This window comes from Schistocerca gregaria, chromosome 2, assembly GCF_023897955.1.
Source record: "Schistocerca gregaria isolate iqSchGreg1 chromosome 2, iqSchGreg1.2, whole genome shotgun sequence".
Lineage (NCBI taxonomy): Eukaryota > Metazoa > Arthropoda > Insecta > Orthoptera > Acrididae > Schistocerca > Schistocerca gregaria.
In genome coordinates this window covers 561337566-561357474 of record NC_064921.1, presented here as the reverse complement: position 1 = coordinate 561357474, position 19909 = coordinate 561337566, and the positions used below count along the sequence as shown (strand labels likewise).

Here is a 19909-nt window from a genome sequence, read left to right as displayed (position 1 = left end):
CATTAACCACTGCATCACCTGGATACAGTGTTTATCGCAATTGTGCAGGCTATCTAGATACACCTCCTTGCTGACACACACTGTTGCCCAATACCACTTATCTGCAGTCCCTGTCAATATCCTAAATGCTCGCTACTTTGAGAGTTGTACAGGAGCTCAAACATAATTGTGCACCTGCAATGAAGGTGAATGATTCACTACCCATCGAGGTGAATCATTCACATGAATGTGTGGTATCAGTTCTTATAAACATGTCCAAAAGAGCAGATACCATGCATTCACATCACATAGTCACTGTTTTCTATTAATTTTCTGATGTCCAATGAGCTTTGGAGTTGGAGCTCAAGTTTCAATAACTACAATTTGCACTAACATTCTCACTCGTTTCAGGTTTTCATCAGGTAGAGACTGCGAAGAAACAAGCTGTTAACTTTATGCCTGATGGAATATTTGATCAGTTATTGACAAAGAGTTAAAGCTTTCTCGGGCTGATCTTTTTCAGCAATTTTTATGTTAACATAGGGCATGCAACACGTGCTTGTGTGTGGTGGTGGTGGTGGTGGTGGTGGTGGTGGTGGTGAGAGGGGCGGGGCAGAGGGGGCGGAGGGAGTGCGTGTTCTGTGTTCATACATTATTTGTCATTTATTACTGTGAGGTGGTTTTATGAAGTGGCGGTCACTAGTCAATACAGAAAGTAGGCTTGTATTTACTCTCCATTTGTTGATTATTCGTGTCTGAGTTACAGTAACTGTAGTCTTTGTATCTCTGTGTCCTCTAATACTAAAAGCTTTGTCCCAAAGGCTTCAAGAATAAAATTCTCCAGCAAACCAAAAGGACCTAAGTGAGAATGGTGGAAAGGGCTCTTTGCTAACGAATGAAACATGGCTCAGCTGCCTCCAGACAGTGACAAGGTGAGTATCACACTTCATGCCTAGTGTATTTTGGTAACACATTGTGAGTCAAGACACTGCTGTTAATCAAGCAATAATATGCAATCAAATATTGTGTTAAACTCAAAAAAACTCGACTCTAAGATGGTGAGCCTGATTCAGCAAGCCTTCAAGCCAGAATCCATGTCCCAGCCAAGAATTTACAAGCAGAATAAAGACATTACCAGCAGGGCTGCAAAAACATGATGAGAATTAGTGCTCTGGGTATTGGCCAATATTTCACATGCATCGAAATGTGGGGAAAGTGTAGATAGCTTTGAACAGGGATCTACACTTAATTGTAAGAATGATACCAGAGGATTTTAATATACTAAAACTGAATGTTTATCGCATTTAATAGTAATGAGAAAGTCCCAAAAGTGGAGACCAATTAACAGAAAGAAATCCGTGTGCTGAAGTGTCGTGGGTTGCTGGAACACTACAGAAGTAATGTCAACTTCCTTGAAAAAGCAACAAAAGGTGATGAGACATTGATTTTCAAGTATGACCCTGAATCATAGGTTCTTGGACAGGGTAAAAGAGGCTCCAATGATCATGTGGTTCCTGGTGACACCTTTTTTCAGGAAGCTTATGTGGATTGGGGAAAACGGGAATAGTGATGCATAATGAGTAAAGAACTCACTTCAAAGATTTTTAAGGTTTTGAATGTTGAAAATCAATCAGTCTCTTTAAAAAATTATTGGGCACAAACCCAGTATGCTGTGCACTGTGGCAGAAGCTGTTACATATTGTGAGCTGTTTGGTAGTATCTGTGTGTGTTGTCATTACATGTGTTGCTGTTGAGATTTATGTTGCAAATTTAATCGTAGAACTGCAAAGGGCTCATGGCAGTCAATGTCAAATCAGCTACCATACCTATTCTGGCACTGTAAAATCTGAAGGAGGGGATAGCATCCCCACTATCACACTGAAGCCCATTCTATCCTCCACTATTAGGGTTACTTGTCTTGTCTTTAGGCTACATCTTGTAATATATCTGGCTTTACAGCCAACATATTCAAGTACAAGAAGCTCTGCTTAGGCAAGTTGAGAAGCCAGCAGTGGCAAGATGACATAATGTGGTGTGAGGTTCCAATGACACATGGTTTATTCAGTATGAGTATCATGAGGAAGGCTGTCTAAAATTGTGGTCCTTCTCTGCAATTGGCTGCTGTGTTCCGAAGTTGCGTACCAATATGATAATCTTCTGTTATTAATGTCAGATACACTAAACAGCATATTTGCTTGCATTTCAAATTAAATAATCTCTCAATAGCTTGTGATCACTCCATTATTTCACAAGTATAAATATCCAGCAGAATAATAAACAACAGCTAAACGAAAAGGCACATGAAACACTTTGGTGACGTTCAGATCGTGCAGGCAAAGTGGTTCGGCTTTAAGATCAGAGATGGTTCAGCAGTCTAGAAAGACATACATCATGTCTGCTGAGGACGGTGTCCGATAAGACTTTATTACCAGTTTCTAGTTATTTGGACATGTAGTTAAGAACACTGTGATGGTAATTAGGGAACACAGAGTTCACTAATTTGCTGAAGAATGGAAATCATTTGTGACTTTAAAGTGGAATGTAATTGTGCAGTTCCTCACGTTCTGCAAATAAAAAGCAACTGGCATCCCTTACAAAGAAACTAATTGGAAATTTATATAATATTTGTTCCTCGCTAAGAGTTTATTACAGCCTCAAGATAACAGATTCACAACCTACGTGCTGTTTTCTGCATAGGGGACAACTATAGAAGACTGCAGTTTGGTTAACATTTATTAGAACTTATGCATTCCACTCAGGGCAGCGGAAGCAAATCAGTACCTCGTGTGTACCGCAGTCTTAGTACAAATGAGATCAGTGACACGTCATCTACGGTAACACAGAGAAGAAGGAGAGAAATTTTAGAGGAAAGTGGTATATCACAAGCACATATATATATATATATTCCTCTATCTCTCATCGTCTCCTCCTCAACTTGTCATACATGGCATCCCTGTTGGAAATAATCTTTGAAGTCAAAGTGCTTTGGAATTATGAGGTTAGGTTTTTTTCGCGAGAACTGTGAACTGTACCCGATCAGTGAACTGTGTAAGGACTGTGATTCATGTGAACTGTAAATGACCAGAGAACTGCATAACAACTCAGATAGGCAGGTTTGGACTGTTTTTGAACTGTAGTTGAACTATAACAGCTGATGCCACAAAATCAAATTTTCTATTACAATGAATGTAGTACTGGTAATTGAGGAATAGGAAGTGCTGAAGTGATATGAGAACAAAAGTTAACATTGTGAGCGTGGCCCATGGGATTATGTTATTAATCATCACTTCAAGACTCTTAATGTTACAAGACGGCACAGCGGCTGGAGAAGCGTGATGCAGCCACAAACGACACGTGCGGCAGTGGCAAGAAGCGGCCAGCGCAGTTTGTAATAAAAGTTGCAGACAGTGGTGCAGCCCACAGCTATGAGAATCAGCAGCAGTATGTTGAGGAAGAAAAATAGTACAAGTGTTGTGATTGCAACAGCAGCCTAAGATTTGTAATTGGAACATTAGTATTAGTAGAATGTCCAGGGAAAAGGAAGTAAGGCATGGTACAGCATCAGTTTACACTTTCCCAACTCGGATGATCAGTATATAAGGTCTATGCTAAAATTTATTTTGCAGGTACAAAGAGAGGCACAAACAGAATATATGGAGGAATTAAGAAAAGTTCAAAATCGAACAGATAAGGGCTTAAAAGAAATTAATGTAGGAATAGCTCAAATTAATGGTAAATTTGATGCTTAGGAACAAAGGGCAACAAATATTGAAGTTAAAACTGAGGGATGTACCAAGAAATCAGAATATGAAATAAAAGATAGGGGTAAAAAGTTAGATGTTTGTAATATACAGCATATCATAAAAGACCATGATATACTTGGTTTAACATTTCACATGTAGAATCCTCTTGTAAAGGTAACACAATTGTGATTCAGAGCAAACTGAGAGAAACAGTCCAAAAAGAACTTCCTGAAACACAAGACATAATTGAGAATGAAGTTAAACCAAAGGTAGAAATTTGTTGGGAACAAGAAAGAAAGGTACTGTTCAAGGAAGTGGGGTAGTAAAACACACTAATGCGTATAAATTCCATCATTTCTTGATTAAGGGAACTATACACCCAGTAGCCTTCAGTAGACAGTTTGAGGCCATCATTCCAAAAAACATTACAGAACAACAAAAAATGAAATTCGTGGTCAACAGTTTAGAAGGAGAAGCAAATTACGGGGAACAGGGATCGGTAACACATGTGAAATATATAAAGAATTTATTGAAGCATTCCTGAATCAAGACTGGTCTTGCAACACACAAAACAGAGTGAAAGGTGAAGTTTTTATGGACAGAAGGTTTCATAGTGAAAAAGTCATTATATCACAAATGCACAGAAGTGAGGTATTAGAAGGTCCTGTACCGAAGTTAAATGGTGTCAAGATATCAATAAACAGACTTCAAAGCCAGCTTCTGGCAGAAGCCACTAGCAAAAAATGGTCAAATGTATATTCAATTCGTCTATGGTAAACAAAATTATTAGCTCACTTCTAAGAAGCATCATATGGGGGTAGATTATGTCGTTGAATTTGAGAAAGTTGTGAATGAAGTACCTCATTCTACTACAGAAATACCACCACCACAAGAGTTTTTGGATGAAATCTCTATCAGTGACATGAAAACACATTATGAATACTAACCTCTGAGGACAATAATGTTCTTTGTAGTGCCAGGTAATTGACAATTACCAGGTGCCTGAGTTAAATGACAGCATACTTTGTTTTCTTGTCCTACTGTTAGATCTTCCCCTTCTTTCATTCAGAACTGTTATCCGTCTTCTTTAACATTACTCACTATCTAGGTTAAAACGAGCAAATTTCCTGTACTGAATGTGACAACAAAGAAACAAGCCATGACACAAACAAAGTAACCTAGCAGGACAGGCATCTGCATAGCATGGGTGAAAATGAAAAAGACATGTATACAGCATGTAGCGGAACAACTGTTAAATATTTACAACAACAATAAACAAACTTTTATGTCTTAAAATATTTTAAGAATATGAAAGCAAGATGAAAGCTATTAAATAGAATACAGATGAAATAATTCATAAAAATATGCTGACGCCTGCAGAAGAACTGGGCGATGCTAAACCAGGTAAGTGAATACGACAGTGTACAATAGAAGCAATTCTTGTGGCAAAAATAATGGAAATCACTATATGTTGCCTTGAGCTGACATACAGATTGTGTCAAAATAGACATATTGTTACTTTTTAGTGTGAATTGAAATGGGGAAGTGGTTGCCTCTGTAATGAATTATGGTACACTGGTAGGCTAGGAATAGTCCTGCCAAAGAGGTTTATGGCAAATGGAGAAGTGGGTGCCTCTGTAATGAATTAAGATACACTGATAGGCTAAGAACAGTCCTGCTTAAGAGTTTCATCAGACATTGTTAATAGTAGAAAATATCAGTGGAGATGTATTATTTGGGTTAGTTTGGTCATTAGAATCTAAAGTCATTTTAAATTTTGAGGTTTGGTAAACAAACAACTGATAGTCAATGTCTGTGATTAGCAGCTACAGCACAACTGTCACCAGAGATCAATAATGTAGACCAATTAGTATATAGGATTGACTTACAAAACAAAGTAAAAGAATCCCAATATTAACCAATGCACAACAACTAGATTTATATAGAATTCTAAGTGAATATGAAGAAGTATTTTCCGATCGTCCCGGTAATATCAGCGATTACGTATGCAAGTTTAAAATCGAAGATGACATTCAATTTTTCTGTAAGCCATATTCAATACTGGTAAGTTTGAAAGAAGCAGTTAAGTAGGAAAATGACAAAATGATTGACAACAATATAATATAACTTAGTTCTAGTGTCATGAATAACCCTTTTAGTAGTGATAAAAAAGGTTACAAGAGGTGTGCAACTAGTGCTAGACGTGTGTACATTGAATAAGCATATACAAACAGAACGAGACAGACCAATTAACAAATTTGAGAACGCAAAGTTTTTTAGCACAATGGACCTGACTGCTGGATATTGGCAAATTAGGTTAAACCCGGAGTCAATAAACTATACAGCATTCCTGTTTTGAACTTAATAACTCCGGTATTTATATGTGCTCTGGACAAAGCATTAGAAAGACATTTATTAAATGATTTAGTAATATATGTAGATGGTATTCTCATAATCTCTGCTACCTGAGAAGAACATTGCCTGACACTGAGTAAGACCCTGAAAAAACTTAAAGAAAAGGTATTACAGTGAAATTGTCTAAATCGCACTTTGCGAGGCACGAGCTTAAGTTTTTAGGGCATCTTGTAGGGATTCAGAGGATTAGACCAGATCCTGAGCACATAAAAGCTATTAAAGAATTCCACCCCCTAAAAATGTGAGACAATTGAAGGGATTTATCGGTATGACCGCGTACTATAGACGGTATGTTAGGCGACAAGAACTAAATGACACAACTATTTTACATTTGTTAAGAAAGGGAATACCATGGGTTTGGGGTCAAACATAAATAATGTGTTTAAAAACGTAAAAAGAGCACTAGTAGAAGCACCCATATGGCATCATCCGAGTACGGGCAAACCATTTAAAATTGCAACCGATACATCTGATTATGCGATAGCGGCACAACTATTCCAAGGAGAGTGGGGTATAGATAATGTAAATCACAGATCTATAGCTTTTGCCAGCTGTAGTCTTAATATAAACATGAATTAAACTACACAGCAACTGAAAAAGAACTGTTAGCAATAGTATGGAGTGTCCAAAAATTCTGAACACTAGTATGGGGGTCAGAAATACATATCTACACAGATCATCATGCTCTATCTTTCTTGATGAACAGTTGTTTGACACATAGTAGACTAATGTGATGGATGTTGTTCCTACAAGAATGTGACATTAGAATACAGCATGTAAAAGGTTCTGAGAATATTGTACCAGACACTTTGTCTAGTTTACCTATAGGTATGGAAGAGTTAAAATGGATGGAAGGACCCGGCATAATTTTTGCAATTAATTTTATGACAGGAGAGTATCCACACACCAGGGTACAAGAGATGGCACAAAGAGCAACAGAGAACATACATCATGATCCCTATTTTACCGAGATGTTTGCTATGTGTATTAGGAACTCCTTGCCCCCTAATCAAGCAGGAAAGTGGAAAATTATGGGTCATCATTTATTTTGGAGAGATAGTATGACATCACAACGGTGGCATTTATGCATCCCCAAGTTGGCGGAGGACGAAATTGTGTGGTATGTTCATACAGGATATGGACACTTTGAAATAAAAAAGTGTATATCCCACATGAGCAAGTTCTATTATTTTAAAAAATTGGGACAGAAAGTAGCATCTTTAATTGGGACTTATGAAAACTGTCAGAAGGTTAAAGAGAGTAACACTGTTAAATACAAAATGTACGCAATCATTTCTAAGTCTATATATGATATTACAGCAGGGGATTTCTTTGGACCAATTTCGAAAGGTAAGGGAGGAGTGCCCTACATTTTAGTCCTCACAAGTGTTGGTCAAAGTAAGTTAAATTGTATCCTGTTAAAAAAGGAAATACACCAATCATGATAAGCTGTTTGCAACAATATTTTCTGGAGGTAGGCAACCAAAACAGTTTCTCTCCAATAGTGGACCACAATTTTGTAGTAATGATTTTAAAGAATTTTTAGCATGGGAAAGTATTCATAAAGTGTTAATAACCAACTATAACCCATCGTCGAATCCATGTGAACGGGTAATGAAAGAGATTGGGAAATTATGCTGCAACTACTGCTATGAAAAACATACTTTACGGGCAATGAAGATCAAAGACTTTGAGCCTATTTTAAATGAATTACTACATTTATCAACTGGATTAACACCTTTAGAAGTAATAGGCAAATCTTTTGTAGGGGAACCTCTATTTAAATGTTTTAATTGGCCTGAACAATCTACTTTCAATTATGATCTTAATCAGGAAATAGTTTCCAGAAATTTAGTTGGAAAGGCACAACACAGAGTGAGTAAACATAATGAGAAATCAGTTGAACCTCAGTACAAGGTCAATGACCTAGTTCTGGTAAAACAACATCATCAGAGCTCTGCCTCAAAAAAAGAGACACACAAGTTTTTTTCAGAAATATGAAGGACCTTACCAAATACAAGCAGTAATACATCCCAAAGCCTTATTCTTAGTAGATCCTACAACTGGATCAGAGAAGGGAAAATACAATGTAAAGAAAATAAAGTTGTATGTCCCGCAGGAACATTAACAGCCTGAGTTAAGGGGCAGAGTGACGACTGTCGGATCCCGAGATGTTTTCGGTGTTTCCTCCAAGATAGTTTTCCTCCACCGAATTCCCTTCAAATCTTAAACTATTCTATAAGCTATTCCTAAAATCTTAAACTATCCTATACTTTTAGTACCTAGGAAACCAGATATGACAGTCAAGTAGAAAACTTAAGAGGATCGTGATCTCTAGACATGACACGAAAGGAATAGACTGTTATATAAGTGAAAAGTATAATACGATTGTACTAATTAAACAGAGTGATGTCAAGACAACATAAACTGAATGGAGGATTTTACGTATGTGTAAGAAGATAATATAAAGTGACTAACTACACAACTATTTAACAGTAGTGTATAATTTTCTATTTGGTATATAATATTTTATACCTTTTATGAAATGTAATGTAAATGAGGTTTCTATAATTTTTGGAAGGGGTGGGTATTGTAGATTAAAACATGATTTACACCAACATTTATTGAATATAAAAGGCTGATAGGCAGACCTAAGAAGGGCTGACCTATACTGTGTGGACAGGAGCACCAAGAAAAGGATTGACTTGTACCATAGGAGAATAAGAATTAAGAGGAGCATACCTACCAAAACAGAAGCGAGTATGTGCACTCATAGGGTCAACCCACCTGTAAGATATAGATACTGATCCTAGGGGAAAAGGACAGTATAATGACAGAAGTCACATATTTCATACGAATTATTCTGATAAGTTTGAGTTCTATATTGCAGTAGAACTATTATGTTTTACGCGAGTTTACAAGTGTCAAGAAGAACACTTTCATTTGGCCAGAGTTCCTCCAGACTACAAACAGTCAATAATTAATGAGGGTACTACATACTAAAGAAGCGGTACAAAGAGTTGGAATAAAAGAGTAAAATATTCAAGTGTCAGTAACACCTGGAGCTTACAATTGGAAACCCAAAAGTTTAGGCTCTACTACTCCTAGATATAAAAGTATTGACTCCAACATTGAGTGAAATACTGTCATTATATAATCAAAGTAAAATTAAAAAAGAAAAGCTAAATAGTAAATAAAAGAGTTATGCACTGTTAATAAAAAAACATGGGAATTATGAATTGTTATTCTATGTAATCTAATGTACATGCTAAATAGTACATAAAAGAGTTATGCACTGTTAATAAAAAACCATGGTAATTATGAATTTTTATTCCATGTAATACTAATGTACACAATGAGTATGTATAAAATAACACGTTTGAGCTGAGGGGAGCGATATGTATTGCTTCAAGAACGTCCATGTAAATTCCAGAACTTCTTCTACTGTCTCGAACACACGATATTTTAAAAATAAGTGTGGGAGAATGTACATACTGCACGACACGTTTGTGTATGCAGGCTGGAAAGGAGTAATAAGCACACGGTAGATGCGACGGTCAAACGGTATTGACAAGTTTTTGCCACTCGCGCCACGGAAGTCTTATTGGAAGAGCAAGAAGTAATCATGAAGTATTCCTTGCTGTTTTAGTGTCTGTGATTATTGTTAAAGAAAAATGAACAATTGATTATAGACATTTAATTGTACTTCATGTGTTGGACTTGCTAGAAGCAAGACATGTTTATAAATTATGAGGTTGTAAAAACTACACTACTGCAAATGTTTTTATCGAGTCTAATGTGAGACAAATCGGTTGACTCATAAACATGTGAAAATTGATGTGAGAAATGTTGAATTTGTTCTCTGTGGAAGTTGAAATATACTATGCCTAAGTTAAAAGTATTTTTCGAGTGCTAAATTATTTCAAAAATAGAGTGCCTGATAAATTCCCATAACCAGCATTATTCTTCAGATCAACGGAGCCAGCAACCAAAGAAGAAGATTGGCTCCGCAGATCAAGTAAGTCAACCGATGTGAGAGAGTTGTGGATTTTGCTTGCAATTAAAAGTCACACATCTTCTTGCCATCGAACATCGTTACAAATGGTTACGTGAAAGTAACTGCTCCTCTTCTAACAATAGTTTGTCACAGGTCACTGGCATAATGATGACCACAATTATATGCCTATACTGTTAGTGACAATCTGTTACAGACTTATGGGGCATGTTCTACACTCACACACTATGACATTTCTGGGGAATAAAGACCTAAAAAAACACAGGGATTCTGCAAACAGAGATCTTGCAAAACATAATTCACTCGGTTCATCAATGAAATCCGGAGCACAATAGCTAAAGGTGGTCAGGTCAATGCCATGTTGCTTGACACCGTGAAGGGCATTCTATACAGTTAGCCATTGTCATCCAGTAAGCAAAATTTAAGCTCACAGGATATCGAATCAGATTTGTGACCAGATTCAGGACTTGATATGAGCTAGAACTCAACACATTTTTCTTAATGGAATGAAATCGACAGTTGCTGAGGTAATTTCTGGAGAACCCCAGGGGGGTGTTATAGGGTCATTACAGTTTACAACATAGATAAATGATCTTGTTGCTAACAACAAAAGCTCCATCAGGCTATTTGCGGATGATGCTATCTACGGGAATGTGATATGACTGGAGCGAAATGCAAGAAGACCCAAGGAAGACTTATATCTGAAACAGGGACGGGTAGTCAACCGTGACTGTAAATAAATATAATGTATCTCATGCAAGTAGATGAAGAGATCCACCACTGCTCAATTAAACTTTTGGTGGAAACTTACTGGAAATAGTATCTACCAAAAAATACCTAGGAGTTAGCTAGAGAGGAATGATCACATGAAGTTAATTGTAAAAAAAGTAGATCTGAGGAAGAATCTTAAGGATGTGTAGCTCGCTCATGAAACAATAGGGTTACAAAACAACTGTCTGACCAATGCTTGAATTTTGTTCATCAGCCTGGGACCCTTACCACGTCGGGTTTGTGAAATAGATAGATAACATCCAATGAAAATTCCCACCATCCTGTGCAATAAGATGTTGAAAGGACCGGCAAAAATATAAATAAATTAAGAATAGCAAAAATGTGAGCACATGTTAACATGCTGAAAAAGTATTTTTGTTTCTTAAGCATTTAAGGAGGCAAAAATTTGAAAAGGTTTCAAAACAAGTTAAAGTTGAAAGTAATGATGAAACATGACCACAAGTAATGAATCTGAAGGAATTCTATACATAAAACAAGGAAGTTCATTGATACCAAGGCTGTAACCAAAACTTAAAGGATTACAATTACAACAGAATATACAACTCTGTACTGTACTCATTAAGAAGCATCATTGATAAGTGTGACACGCTCATTGTAATTTACGTTTATATCTGCCCAGTACTGATAATGTCATGAAACAACAAAAATTACACTTTAGAATTGAGGACTCCTTCAATACTGCACAAAGTAAGGAAAAAAAAGCAGAAGCTCAATCGTTTATTTGGAAGGGGAAGCCGACTGATGGTCAGCTTTCAGCTGGTTGGCAATGACAGAATTGCAGTGCAAGCTCTGCAATCTTTTCTTAAACAATTTTACACAAACTCTTCCAAAAAAGAATTTCATCTTTGTGCTACTTATAGCTTCTAATGTCAGGTTATTACGACGTACAATTCATTTCGTTAATTGTCATAGTCATTGTGCATATTACACAATATGTTGGTATGTATGAAATTTAGCTAACATATTGAGTTCTACTTTATGCTGAAGAAAATTGATAGCTGTAGCACACTCATTTGTGATTGTGCCACACCAGCAATAATGGCGGAGTAAAACATCCATAACATTCCTCATATTTCATAAGCGGTTTGAAGTACTGAAATGAGATTTTGGCAAATGATAGCACGCAATGAGGAGAGTATTTTGCTATATGGTTATTATACAAACCTCGTTATCTGCTATATTATTCCTCTAACTTTTTCGACAAAAGACTGTAGGCCTAATGTTTAAGGGCCTTCAATAACTAATGAAATGATAAATTTTATGGGCTTTTAAAGAACATAAATGAAGACATAACTTGTTTATTTTTGTATTGAGGATGTGCTTTTTCGTAAGCTAGTGACCTTACTTTTTTCAGGTCCTCACTTAATAAACCACTGTTCAGAATTCTCTCACAACTGCATCTGCAAAATGTGTTATTTATCTGACACTGTAAACTCTGCTGTATTTTGGCAAAAGAAGCAAATTTTAACAGGCAACCCCAAAAATGTGTAGGTATTACTTGAAATTCGCCACTCGAGATGCTTCTCTGAAAAGTTAAAAATGGTTAACAACCTAGGCGAAAATAAATCACTGCATTTTTAGCAGGATTTTTTCTATATACTAACCAATGCAGGTATGACAGTAAAGATTTTCGTATGTCGCTATGTAACCGTGGCCACAGAGGGGCTCCACTTAATATTTCAAGAAAATGTGAGTGCAGGCTTCAGTTTAGAACGGCACTTCCCCTACAGCACCTGCCCATAACCAACTACCCCCCCCCCCCCCCCACCACCACCACCACCACCACCGCTCTCAACCATATGGAGCACAATGGAGACTGAGTGGTATGAAATAATTCTGTGACAATTCTCTTATTAAAAAAAAAAAAAAAACACACACACACAGTAATTTGGCACTTCATGAGGAGACTGGAGGGACTGAAGTAATATGAGGAATCCCTTACTTTAGTCGGCAGAAATTCCTGTCTGAAGAATCAAATTACAGTGTGTATGTAATGATAAATTTACAAGGCACAATTGGAAAAAAAAAAGTCCCAATTTATGGCGTAAATATGAGTGCAGAATTTCACTACATTACTACCTTAATGACATATGTTTTGTGAATCGCTTCAGCTAAAAACAGTTATTAGTAGGCAACTAATTGAAACACAAACATACCTAAAAGCTATCTCTCCAATTTCTCCAAATGGAGCAACTAAACAAAACTATAATGAATTCCTAAGCAAAACTATAATGAATTCAAGTACTACTTTCCTCTCGATTCTGCTGCTCAGAAAGTGAATAGATGCAGTCTCACTCACCAGCACAACAAAACAACAATGGCAGCAAATCCCAAAACAAGCCACTGATGACTAGCACAGAACAGTCCGTGGGCGTAATACAGCTGTGAAACTTTCTCTGGCAGAGACACTCGTGTGCTTGATCGCTGATGTGAATGTGAGTTCACATGGGCAGGCCCATCTGGTGGTGACACGGAAGTTGCCATCCCACATTACCACCACAGCAAGAAGCTAGACATGGTAAACATACCTCTGAAAATAACAGCACTGAAAGCACTTAACCTAGAAAGGATACAATGAACAAAGCTTTCTATTTGACAACTATCTTAGACGTTATTACTATCATAATATAATTTGAAACCTCTTGTAAATTCTTATAACAGGAGTCACATTTTTACACACAACATGAGAATTGATAGCTACATCTCAAGGTTACCAGTAATGAAAGACATTTTGTGAAATAAGCTGACAAACAGGGCAAATAATCCAACAAATAAGAAGTTGTTTATCTTGACAGTTCATCCTAAATCATAGGTTAAATTTTTTTTAATCCACTATTTTATCAATTTTTAAAAACCTGGCAATGTTTAACTGCTGCACACATTATCCATTCATAAGTAATAATGGAAATACCTACATGCCCAGTTATGATACTTATAAGTCATCAGCGCATTTTATGGAATATTTTACTTTCAGCACACGGCGAAGTTGTACAGTTAATTGGTGACACAATGTGATGCTGATATATCAACTTGTGAAAAATAATTTGTGGTTGCACTTTCTTTACAAATTTTAGTGCCACAGTAAGTACTCCGCAGGAGATTCAAGTTGCTGTATTGCTAATAAACTTTCATCCAACAAACTGTTACAAACTTTTCACTCTAACAAATTTTGAGGAAAATACAATAGGCTAAGTCACTCGTACATGGGCTGCTATTTACTAACGCAAAGTGATTCAGAGCGCCAAGAAATAAAACTTAATGTTTCAGTAAGGCCATCGAAGAAGAACTCAAATATTTTAACTACTATTGCACTATAAAATGTTTTTTCACTATCAAGATTAATAAGAGCTACTGAAGACAAAGCCCCATAACAGTTTAACTTCTAGTTCGAAATCCATCGAAGAAGGAAAACTAAATCCTTTTCCAAACTTCCCAACACGCCCATCAATGTAAAGATTGAATATTTGGCAATAGCGTTGACGCCGAGACATTGACATTTGTCATCTTTCAAATTGTTGGTAACACTGTACCTATTCACAATTTATACGGTAGTGATTGGAAGAAACAGCCGTAAACACATTACGATAATATGGGATGGCGTTGCTACTGCAATAGTATTTTGTCCGCTGGACCAAGCAAATATAAACTTACCCAGTTTTTGACACACTCCTGGTTGCATTTAGATACACAGAAGGCGTAATCCACTAATGCCTCCAAACAATTTTTAGTGGACCATTTTCAAACACGCACATAAAAATAATACCACTTAAGTAAGACACGCGCAACGTCTTACGGGCAGCGTGCTAAGAAAGCACTTCCTTAACAAGCTCCTGATGAATTTGACATTGCCGGTCACACTGGCTCCCTTCCTACAAACGCAGTGATTGTCCAACAATAGCCTAGTACAACGACCGCAATATGAAACACTGGTGTTCATCTCATGCTGTCGATGACTAGCGAATCCCAAAGATTACAAATTCGCCCACTTTATGTCAAATGGTGTAAAATGCCACTATATGCTTCACTGATAATACATTGTTGATGTGCCTATCGTTTTACAACCTGGCTATGTAAACAAACAATGGCGTTACCATGGTGACGACAACACCGTAAAACGTTGTAGTCTGTTAGACTACGGATTCTTTACCTACAGTGCAATGTCACTTTACTTAATGCTATGCTTTGTTAGAAAGCTAAAAACAAGTGGTGCGGACAAAAGTAAAGATATACAGTTAGTATTCAATATCAATTATCTATTAACAATAATATCGCAATCATACCTCACTATTTTCCAGACTTTGTGCTCTTCTTTGCCTGATAGTGGTAATTGGCCCGTAAATATTGTTTTAAGTAACCACAACCTTATTAACAATTTTTCGAACAGTGCACTTCCCTTCACAATACACCTACCGCTTCATTAACCCATGACCGCAACATGCTTCACGAAAATCTTTAATAATATATTTGTGTTTTAAAACGCTCAAATGTAAATGACAACTGTACAGCGTTTTCCCGTGTTACACAATTACACAACACTTCACGTCTCTTGTCAAAGTTTACAACACTGACGGCAGTTTACGGCCCATGTTGTTCTAAGCACACGTAACCAACAGGCAAAACGTTACACTTTCATTTAGATATGCCACAAGAAATGATTCTAAAATAGATCGAAAAACCACTTTATGCTCATGAAAGTGGGCGTAGGTGTTCTAACGTATTCGTATGCCTATAAGTACACTGTTTCTGCATTTCCTAACGTATGCTTTCGATACTGGTGTGTCGCAATTCATCTCCACTAAAACTATCACTGGAAGACCTGTATTAAAAACATTCGAGCAACAAACTTTATTATGAACACTGTCGCACACATTCTCATTCACGCACACGTCTTCTGCATCGCAGATGTATACATGTATGATCATAACCAACACATTTCGCAGGGATACCAACACAATGATGATAAATGCAAAAGCACTCTCGAGAACAATCGAGATTAAATTCATTTTAACTCTGGCGCGTAACAGGTTTAGAATGAAAAGATGCCTACACCAATTTTGAATCATAATCAATATACATGGGCCATTCCAAGAGAATATCATGTGGACAAATTCATTTCCAATCTCCAACCACACTGTATCACACTAAATTTTATGCTTACGACAAATTTTTCTATGTACATAATTTAACCCTTTGTTTCCTGACATAAGAAAAAATTTACTTTTTAACATTTTCTTTGCAAAATTTATGTTATTGTGGCCTCAAATGAAGGTAGGATTTTTTGTAAAATTTTATTTTATTTTTCACAACTTTTTTCTCTCCTGGTACTCATAAGTACCGTCAAGAGTCCTTGGACAGAATCACAACATGCGCAGAAAAAAGCTCCAAATTTTATAACTTGTACTTCATTCCACATAAATATTAAATATTTTTACATTAGAAAATTAATTAACAGAAATATGATATTTCTGATTTTTTTTTAAATTTCGCATCAATTTATTCTAGAGCAACTTCACAATACATAGTAACTTAGCTTTAGATTTTTGACAGTATATACATATCACATATTTAGTGATACCTCATGAAATTGTAGGAAACAGTTCTTTTTCTCATTGCAGCACAAATACCCTTTATATGTGCTACAGTGTGAATGTGGTCTTGACTGAATTTTATTTTTCGCACTCATTTCGCATCGTCCTCTTTTACAACTGAACACTACAAAATGGTTTCCTCGGTGCCAAGACATTCATCCTTCGGAACAGAAAAGTTATCCTTCCTCCTCTTTGGGAGAGTTATTTCATTTTTACCAGAGTTTCTCTTTTTGAGATTTGGCACTTGCTGCTCATTCATTAGCCCTAGTGCCACAGCACGCCTGAATTCCAGCAGTGGCAGTGCCCCATGTAGATCACTGAAAATGACGTAAGCATTGACAAAAGCAATTGCTATTGCTCCCAGAAGAGACGGTGCCACCATTTCTTTCATCGCTTGTCAAGCGATAAGTTGAACGTAATCTGTCTGCATGATCCACACCACCCATGTTTTTATTGTGTAATCACATACAGCAACTGGACATGGTATAGTCATACTAGTTCCATCTTTCTGTTTTCTTGTCACTGCGCTCTGCTCAGTGCCATGGGAGTTTGACGCAAAATACACTACTTTATTTTCCTTCCATTGAAATACTGTTAGGTCTAAAGATGACTCTCTGTGATTTGCTTTAGAAATTTTTCTTTTGGCAAATTCCCTGGCAAACCTTTGCTGTTTGTTCTAATTGTTCCACAGGCAAATGTATTTACGGATTTCTGTGTGAGAAAAAGTGGACAGAACAACTAGTGAGAGGTAACGCATTGTTGCTACAATAAAGTGTTCGCACAACCTGATGGTACTAATAAGTCCGCCTTATATTTTCCACTTTATCTCATTCACTTATAACGTAATGCTTCAAACTATTATTAAAAAAAACAAAGAAGGTAAGTACGCACAATGGAAAACTCAACGGAAGTTTCAATAAATTGCGCACAAATTCAGGCAACGCCATGGAAACAAGGACATACAATCTTCTGTTTTCACAGCAGCGCGCGAAAAACAATTTCAAGCTCTGAGCGCCAGAGAGGTCTATGTATTGCACAATAACATCTATGAAACAGTAGAGCAGAGTTACTGTTACATACCGACAGGCTCTCAGATGACGAAACTGCACCACGAGAAAATAATGAGAGCCAAAACTTACTGGTAATTTTAAGTACCGTCAAGCAACATAGGGTTAAATGAGGACGCAATGCTTTGTAATAAGAAAGATGGCAGTTTTGTAGACTTTAATAAAGAAAAGATAATTTTTGAACATAAACCGTAGCCTTCTAGTGGATCGTTCTGCATTTGGTAACGCAGCTAGCTAGTGTTTCCTTACTTTACTTGATTTTGTCTTACTAACTATATATAGAGGATATTATTACTGAAGCTATATATTTTCGCAAACCCTGAAGTATCAGCGTAAGATCGAAAGAAGTGCCTCCCATCCTAATAGTAAACAGCCGATGCGTACGCAACAAAGTGCCAGAATTTAAAGCGCTCCTGAAAAGCAGTGAAGCTCAATTATACTAGGCACAGAAAACTGATTGAAACATGAAATTGACAGCAGTGAAATTTTTGGTGGAATTTAAGTGTATATCGTAGTAGACAAGAAACTCAAAACCACTGGGACAGAAATTGTAGCTGCATGTGAGATTATTTGGGCAAGTCTCAGTATCAGGGGTGGGCAAAAAAATGATAATGGGGTCTCTCTAACCGCCCACCACACTCATCTCCTGATGTAACTGAATGCTGTAGAGAAAACCTCAGTTCACTTGTACATAAGTTCCCCAATCACTCTGTAACCATCGGTGGAGACTTTAATCATCCAACAATTAGTTGTTAGTGTTGGTCATGATAAGACATCCTGAGAATGCCTTCTCTGAATGTTTTCTCTGTAAACTAGAACAGATAGTAAGGCACGTCACTCATGAGGAAATGTATTGGATCTAATGGCAACAAATAGACCTGGCCTCTTTGAGGATATCCACATCGAAACTGGTATCCGTGATCATGATGTGGTTGCAGCAACAATGGTTACCAAAGTACAAAGGACAACTAAAAAAAGCAGAAACATATATGTATGTTCAGCAAACTAGATAAAAAAATCAGTAGTGTCATGTCACAATGGGGAACTTGAAACTTTCAGCACAGGGCAGGAGCATGTGGAGGAAATCTGGCTCAAGATTGTAAGGATGGTTGACCATGTACTGAATAGATATGTATGCAATAGCATAGTTCAAAATGGGATGGAGTCTCCATGGTACAAAGTCACTGTAAAGAAACTTCTAAAGAAACTGAGATTACTGCGTAATATGTATAAAACGAAACATAAGATGCTGAATGAAATGCATTTCGCTTTCAAGAGAGCTATGCGTCTTGTCTTCTGTGACCACCATTGTAGAATATTGCCAAGTGACTTTCCACAGAACCCAAAGAAATTCTTGTCATATGTAACAACTGTTAGTGGTACCAAAGTAAGTGTCCAGTCCCTAGTGAATGAGACAGGAATGAAATTGAGGATAGCAAGACAAAAGGTGAAACGCTTGACTCCATTTTCAAATGTTCCTTTACGAATGAAAACCCAAGGGAATTACCCCACTTTAATCCTTGTACCACTGAAAATATGAATGAAATATGTATTAGTGTCAGTGATGTTGAGAAACAGCTGGAATTGTTAAGATTGAACAAAGCTTCAGGGTTCAATGGAATCCCTCTCAGATTCTATATTGAATTTGAGGCCAAGTTAGCTCCTCTTCTAACTGTAATTTTTCGTAAATCCTTCTAACGAAAATCCGTGCACAATCTTACAAAAAGACACAGGTCACACCCATCTACAAGAAGGATAGTAGAGGTGATCCACAAAACCACTGTCCAATATCCTTGATATCGATGTGCTGTAGAGTCTTAGAAATTATTCTGAGCTCATACCTAATGAGTTATCTTGAACATGATGACTTTCTAAATGCCAACTAGCGTGAATATCTAAAACATCGATGATGTGAGAACCAAATCGCGCTTTTATCACTTGACATTCTGAAAGCTTTGGATCAGGCAATCAGGTAGATACAGTGTTTCTGTATTTCCGAAAAGCATTGACTCAGTAGCACACCTACGCTAATTGTCAAAAGTACTATCACATAGGATATCAAGTAAAATTTGTGATTGAATTGAGGGCTTTTTGGTATGGAGAACCAATATGTTATCTTGGATGGAGAATCATCATCAGATGTAGAAGTAACTTTGGGTGTGCCCCAGGGAAAGATGTTGGGATCCTAGCTGTTCATACTGTGTATTATATTGCAGACAATATTAATAGTGAAATCAGGCATTTTGTAGATGATGTAGTTATCTGTAATAAAGTATGACCTGAAAGAAGCTGCATAAATATTGGGAGAGA

At 36.9% G+C, this 19909-nt stretch overlaps 1 protein-coding gene across 5 annotated transcripts in view; it reads right to left on the bottom strand.

Annotated features, from left to right (window-relative positions):
- Window positions 1-19909, bottom strand: part of LOC126332472 (sterol regulatory element-binding protein cleavage-activating protein) — a 298242-nt gene that overhangs the window by 245533 nt on the left and 32800 nt on the right. The window contains exons 1-2 of one of the 5 annotated variants that reach the window (XM_049996609.1): window positions 15225-15890; window positions 13244-13453 (exon numbers count right to left, since the gene is read on the bottom strand). In XM_049996609.1, the coding sequence (XP_049852566.1) occupies window positions 13244-13428 (185 nt within the window). In that variant the 5' untranslated portion in view covers window positions 13429-13453; window positions 15225-15890. Of the gene's footprint in view, window positions 1-13243; window positions 13475-14595; window positions 15891-19909 lie in introns of those variants that run through there. The other 4 variants (XM_049996612.1, XM_049996611.1, XM_049996614.1 and 1 more) reach the window with 4 other exon arrangements.